The sequence below is a fragment of the Triticum aestivum genome, chromosome 4D (assembly GCF_018294505.1).
Source record: "Triticum aestivum cultivar Chinese Spring chromosome 4D, IWGSC CS RefSeq v2.1, whole genome shotgun sequence".
NCBI classification, from domain to species: Eukaryota; Viridiplantae; Streptophyta; class Magnoliopsida; order Poales; family Poaceae; genus Triticum; species Triticum aestivum.
This window is the reverse complement of record NC_057805.1, coordinates 4,017,139-4,024,042: the sequence shown is the minus strand read 5'-3', so window position 1 is coordinate 4,024,042 and position 6,904 is coordinate 4,017,139. Positions and strand designations below refer to the sequence as shown.

At 42.8% G+C, this 6,904-nt stretch overlaps 1 protein-coding gene across 1 annotated transcript; it reads right to left on the bottom strand.

The window, feature by feature from the left end:
* Positions 1–3,587: 3,587 nt before the first annotated feature.
* On the bottom strand, positions 3,588–5,325 carry LOC123099314 (3-ketoacyl-CoA synthase 6-like). The gene has a single exon (XM_044521491.1). It carries the CDS (start codon positions 5,323–5,325, stop codon positions 3,847–3,849), a length of 1,479 nt encoding a protein of 492 aa, XP_044377426.1. The 3' UTR covers positions 3,588–3,846.
* Positions 5,326–6,904: the final 1,579 nt, after the last annotated feature.

Below are 6,904 nucleotides of genomic sequence, written 5' to 3'. Positions count from 1 at the left end.
AACACTTTTGTGAAAATTTATTTTAAGAACGAATAGTTGTTTAAAAATACCTGAATATGGTGCTTATGTGTCTCTTGCTTTAAAAATAAATATATAATGGATATGAGAAGATTCCAAATTAGAGCTTACATGGGTATATATAATAGATATAGGAAAGCAACTTCTTATTTTCCTAGTACGACTGCCTATGAGCGGAAAATCCTTCTAAGTTGGTAACCGCGACACCAAGTTGACTAGCTTCACCTTTAAGTTGCCTACCATAAGTAGTGAGTATCCCAACACTATGCTTAGGAGCATAGGCAACTTGAGTAACGACAATGCACATCATTTGACAATTTTACAGGCAACTAATTAGCAATAACATGCAACTAGGCATCATTAGTAGGTAACTAATTAGGAGTTAGGCAACTGGAACAAACGATAGGCAAATATAAATGATAGACAACTAAGCATCAATGGTAGACGAATTCATATTATTATGATATATATATAAACAATGACATAGGAGCATCAACGGTAGACACCTTAGAAGTCATATTAAGAAAGTTTGGAGAATATTAGAATAAATTAACTAGGGCACAAAATGTAGTGAAGTTGCCTATTTGTAGCATTAAAGTTGTCTCTCATAGAAGGAAAGTTGCTTATGAAAAGTGGTGTGATGTTATCTACCTCTGTTTCCAAGTTGTTCGTTGCTGCTAATTAGTTGCCTATCATTGCTACCTAGTTGCTTTTAGTGGAGTGAAGTTCACTACCTTATTTTTCTAACTTAAATTCTAATTTAGGATCCACACATCATATCTAAACATCAATTTGGGTGCTATGGAGGCAACTTTAGTGCTATGGAAAAACAACTTTTTTTCTAGTATGGTTGTCTATGAGCGGGAAATCCTTCTAAATTAATTGCCATGACTACCAAATTAACTGGATTCACCTCGAAGTTGCCTACCGTAACTAGTAAGTATTCTAACACTATGCTCCAAATAATAGACAACTTGAGCATTGACGATGAGAAACTTTTTATAGTACTTTACACAACTACTTAGCGCTGACATGCAAGTGGACATCATAGGTAGGCAACTAATTAGCAAATGTGAAACAACAATAGCATCCACAATAGCCAACTAACTAGCAATGATAGGCGACTGAGCATCAACAGTAGACTAATTCATAGTATTGTAAGGGATTTATCAGCAATATCTTAATATACGATCATCAACGATAGGAAACTTAGAAGTCGCGGTGAGCAAGTTATGAGAATGTTAGACAAAATTAACTATGACATAAAATGAATTGAAGTTGCCGAATAGTAGCACCAAAGTTGCCTCTCATAACAGGAAAAGTTGATTTTGAAAATAATGTGATGTTACCAACCTCTGTTTTCAACTTTTCACTATCGATAATTAGCTTCCTATCCATGCTAATTAGTTCGTTTCATTCAAGTAAAGTTGACTGCTTTATTTGCTTTGTAGTATTAATCCTAATTCATTTGACATGTTATGCTATAGCCAACTTCACAACCATGATAGACAACTAGGAGAAATTATTTACCTCCTTTTATAAAACATGGATATGCGATAATAGGACCGTTTATGCATAATATATGTTCAATGTAACTTCGTAACACGTGTTACCTCGTTTGGTGTCCAAAGTTGCCTCCATTTAATGCCAAAGTTGCTTACCGATGATGTTTCGTGGCCTATATATGGTGAAAATTAGTCTGCCATAATTTCTATGTTGTCTACGATATATTTGCTAGATTAATTCAGTAGTACACATGATGGAAGGAAGTTTTTTTTCTTTAGCACTAAAGTTGAGTTGCTTTTTAAAAAAGGTCATCGAAACTTATCCATAAGAGATATAGTTTTGAAGAACTCATTGACATCAGCACGTCCATGCCGCTAATCGTTATGTACGACCATCCACCACCTGACAACGCGTGAAATAAATGCACGTCACATGAGCTGACAGTTTCCGCCAGCGTGTAGCTATTGATTAAGATCAGACAGTCACTTGTAAAAAAAGGCCTTTAGTCCCGGCTGTGCAACCGGGACTAAATATGCGCGACTAAAGACCCCCCCTTTAGTCGCGCCTCCTACGAACCGGGACTAAAGGCTTTAGTCCCGGTTCTCGTGGCTAACCGGGACTAAAGGCCCGTCCTTTAGTCCCGATTCTCGTGGCTAACCGGGACTAAAGGCCTCCTCCGCAGGTTTAGGGTTTTAGCCCCCCTAAACCTGGTTTTTTTGTGAATTTTTTTATTTTCAAATTTCGGAATTATTTTAACCTTTAATCTCTAATCACCACCCCTCATCACTGCTCAATTTATCCTCTAATCTCAAATCACCCCTCATCATTCCAAATCATCTAACTTCCCGGATGGTCACCCATCCTCTCACTACTCCAGCCTGAGCACGCTTAACTTCCGGGTTCTATTCTCCCTCGTTTCCAAGTCTGCACTTGTTGTTTTCCTGACAATAGTAGGATGTCAATTCTATTAACCCTCAGGAATTTAGCTTGAGCATGAAGTGACACATTTCACTGTTTGAGTTTGAAACTATTGTTTTAAAAAACAATAATTATTTAGTAACACTAATATTTTTTAATTTGACCATTGTTTGACCACTGTTTGACCACAGTTTGACCAGATTTGACCAAAATTTAAAAAAACTGAAATAATTATTTAGTAACACTAATATTCTAGAATAATTAGTTTGACCATTGTTTGACCAAAGTTTGACCACAATTTGAAATTTTTTGAAATCTTTTGCCTCTCCAGATCTTAAAAGCCCCGTTTCTTTTTTTCTGTTAGGTTTTTGAGGATTTTGAAAATGTTTAACGGGGTTCCCCTGGTTAAATTCGGATGTAACTTTTCGAGTAGATGATTTTTCATATAAAAACTTTTTCATCCGAATTCGTATGCAAAAGTTATGCCCATTTTAAGAAATTCCAGAGAGATTTTGCAAATAAAGTCGAAATTCATATTTGTTAATTTTCCCAACAACTAGACCACATATCACATGAGAAACTTATTTTATTTTACTTTTTTGACATTTCCATCATTTTCTTTTGATTTTTCTAAAACTGAAAAGGCGGTCCAGGGGGGTAGAGTTTGATGGGCCCTTTAGTACAGGTTGGTCTGGCCAACCGCGACTAAAGGACTAACCTTTAGTCCCGGTTTGTCTGGCCAACCGCGACTAAAGGACTAACCTTTAGTCCCGGTTGGTCTGGCCAACCGCGACTAAAGGCCTTCGGGCCAGCCTGAGAACCTTTAGTCCCGGTTGGCCAGGCCAACCGGGACTAAAGCCCCTCCCGTCCGCCAGCTGTCGACCGAGCGCGCTGGGCCCAGATAGTTGGTCGCGGGTCTCCTACCGAACCGCGACTAAAGACCCCTTTGATCGCGGTTCGATTATTTTGGGGACTAATGGGGGCGTATGGAAACCTCTTTTTCTACTAGTGAGTGCGCGTGACGGTTCACTCGATGCATCCAATTAGTGCAGCTGCACTAATAATCATTGAGGAAGTAGTATACATGCATGCATAAAATATCCAGACATCTAAGCCCTTGAGCTTAATTATAACACACACTGCACTGGCATACACAATGATTATTGCTCCACGTACACCCTATTAGTATACTCCCTCCGTTCTAAAATATGTGTCCTGGTTTCAGTTCTAATTTCATTTCAAAATAAGTTTTGTGCTTTCGGTTCAAACTTGAACTAAAATTACAACACTTATTTTGAAACCGAGTGAGTATTTGAACTGAAACCTTGACATTTATTTTGAAACGAAGGGAGTATAATGCGCACTGCACAACGCTGGGGTTACGTTCGTGGTTGAGCGCGCTAGCTAGCATTCGATGATCTCCGGCGCACGGGAATGCTCACCGGCCGGGTATCGATGTATGCACTCAGCCCATGCTTTGTCCGGGTCGTCCGCCGGCCGAATGCACTCCCAGACAGCGCTAACGCACTCAAACCCGGACCCAAACCCAATCATCCAAACACGATCAGCCTTGGACATCCGGCCCTTGGCCTCGACGTACGCCAGCTCGTACCACACTGAGCTGCTTGATGTGTTCCCAAACCTGTAAAGGGTCATGCGCGCTGGCTCCACGTGTTCGTCCGATAGCTCGAGGATGCGCTGTACACCATCGATCGCCGTAGGGCCCCCTGTGTGGATGCAGAAGTGATCGAAAGCCTTGCGGAAATCCGGGACGTACGGACTGAAGACCCGCTTGGTGTCGATGGGCAGCTTGCTCCATACGAAAGACGCTGCTGCATGTAATGCAAAGAGCAGCTGCTCGGCGAGTGGCAGGATGAGGGGGCCGATGGCAGTGATGTTGGCCTTTAGAGCGTCGGCCGCGACGGCCGGGAGGTCCTTGGACAGGTTCATCCCTAAGTGTCCCTCGGCATCCTCCTCCTGGAAGATACACTTGTAGGCGGCATCACTTGCGGCACCCGTGATGGTTCGCACGAAGTGCCTGAGACGGAACCGCGCCTTTTCCTTGGACGTGGACAGGAGCGCGGCAGCGCCGCCCACGCGGAATAGCATGTTGGACAGCTGCATGGGCCGCTCCTTGCCCTCGTAGAAGTTGGAGGTGAGCGTTTCCGTGGAGACGACCATAGCGAACTGCGCACCATGTTGCCGCCGCGTCGCCTGCAGTAGCCTGGTCGCGAGGCCCACCGCCGTCACACCCGCGCTACACCCCATGCCTGATAGGTTTAGGCAGCGGATGTCATGGTGGAGCTTGTATCTGCTCACGATCATGTCGCTGATGGACGGCACTGGGGCGAATACGCTGCAGTTGACGACGAGTATGCTCACGGCGTCAGGGGCGGCGCCAGTCTTCGCGAACAGGTCGTCAATGGCAGAGAAGACGACCAGCTCTGCTTCAGCACGGGCTTCCATCAAGCTTCGGTACACGGGGATGTAGTGGATAGTGGGGGGCAGGTTCGACTCGTTGCCGATGCCACTGCGTTCCAGCAAACGCGTCATGAACTTGATGCTGCGACCGTCCAAGAACGGTGTCAGGTGCATATGCTCGATGAAGGTGGAAATCGGGACGCGGCAGTTGGTACTACCCTTAAAGCAAGCATAGTCGATGAGGTATGCGGTACAGGGACGCAACTTCATGGTCAGGAATATGGCGGCCACGGTGGCGGGAAGAAGACCCATCAGGAGGAGGTGGTGGGTGTATGGGAAATCGTGAAACCAGCGCAGGAGCGGCATGGGAAGACTCAGCTCTGTCGCGTTGTGGACGATGGTGCATGCAAGCAACAAGATAACAATGCCTAGGAAATGCTTCGCATGCGGTGAAAAGCCCATGGTGTTTAACAGCTAGCCAGTCCAAAGCTCCAAGTTCTCTGACCAGCCGGAGGTGTTATTTATAGACGCGATGCGGCGTGGAGAATTTTATTGGGAATTTATGGAGATTTTATTGGAAATTTATCGTAAAACTTATGTAGGTTGCGTGAAGGAATCCATACTCCCTCCATTTACTTATACAAGGCACTATGAAAAATACATTTTACATCGATACATGACCATCAACACTAATCGAGGCAAAAATTAATGATATTTTCTCTGGCAATGGTACACTTACGTAAAGGAACTACTTAAGTTTACGTATTGGCCAACGTGAAAGAATAGGTTTCGTGTTTAGAGGAGTGAGGGGCCCAACTCCCTGTAAATCACGGGGGAGGGGGGGGGGGCTCTTTCGTAGGTTTAGCATTTTTGTATTTCCTCATACTAGCAACATGTTTAATACTTACTCACTCAACATCCACTCATTTTTCTATTCCTTCCTTGCATGCATGTAACGTATTAATGATCCAGTAACTGAAAAAAATGCTAGCTTGCAATCTAGTCATTAAATTTTTAGCTACATATCTGTAATCTAAGTTTGTGACCTTGTATATAAAAATAGAGGAAGTACTATAATTGAAAATTTTGAAAAAAATACTATAATTGAAATTCAAATTTGCACGGTAATTAATGAATACATACAGCCAACTTCCACCCACCCCTTTTTTTAATGCGTGCCTTGTGTGTCCACGTACGAACGCTCTCTGTCCACAAGCTCACAAAATGTGTTCAAGTAATTAAAGGAGGTAGGCATTTGTTGTAGGGTAAGTGTAAAAACAAGAGGTAATATGATGTGGAGCATCCTTCGGTCATCCTCATGGACTCTACACCAACTCATCAAGCACCACGTGGACCTATGACAAGAGCTCACGCACGTGCCAACGAAATCGAGGTGAACTCACTCCTCTATGAGATAGATATGGATATGGATGGAACTTGGATGCTACCTCACCAAAGAGTGCTATGTGTCATTACGTACGAAGACGACCTCCGCGAAGCAGCTAAAGAACATCCCAAAGGAATAGGAGAAGGACCCCAAGGCCACAAGGAAGATGATGGCAACCTACGCAAAGAAGACAACATCTCCCAAGCAACCCCGTGCGCACAGGCCTCCCTGACCCCGTGCCCATGGAGTTGTAGAGTTATACTGAAAGCTAACGAACAGCATGTCAGCTGGCCTATGCACTCTTGAGTAAAAACTCGAAGTGATTATTAATTAGACCCGAATACTTATGTGCATTTTGTATTGTAGCATTGTTTTTTAACCTTCAAATATTCCAATCATGCATGTAAATCATTATACTACAAAAATATTAGCTTCTACATGTCTCACATACCACATATAATTTGCTAATGACATGTTCATTAAGTAATAGGTTTTTCTTGAAGGAAATATGCCCTAGAGGCAATAATAAAGTTGTTATTTTATATTTTCTTATATCATGACAAATGTTTATTATTCATGCTAGAAATGTATTAATCGGAAACTTGATACATGTGTGGATACATAGACAAAACACTGTGTCCCTAGTAAGCCTCT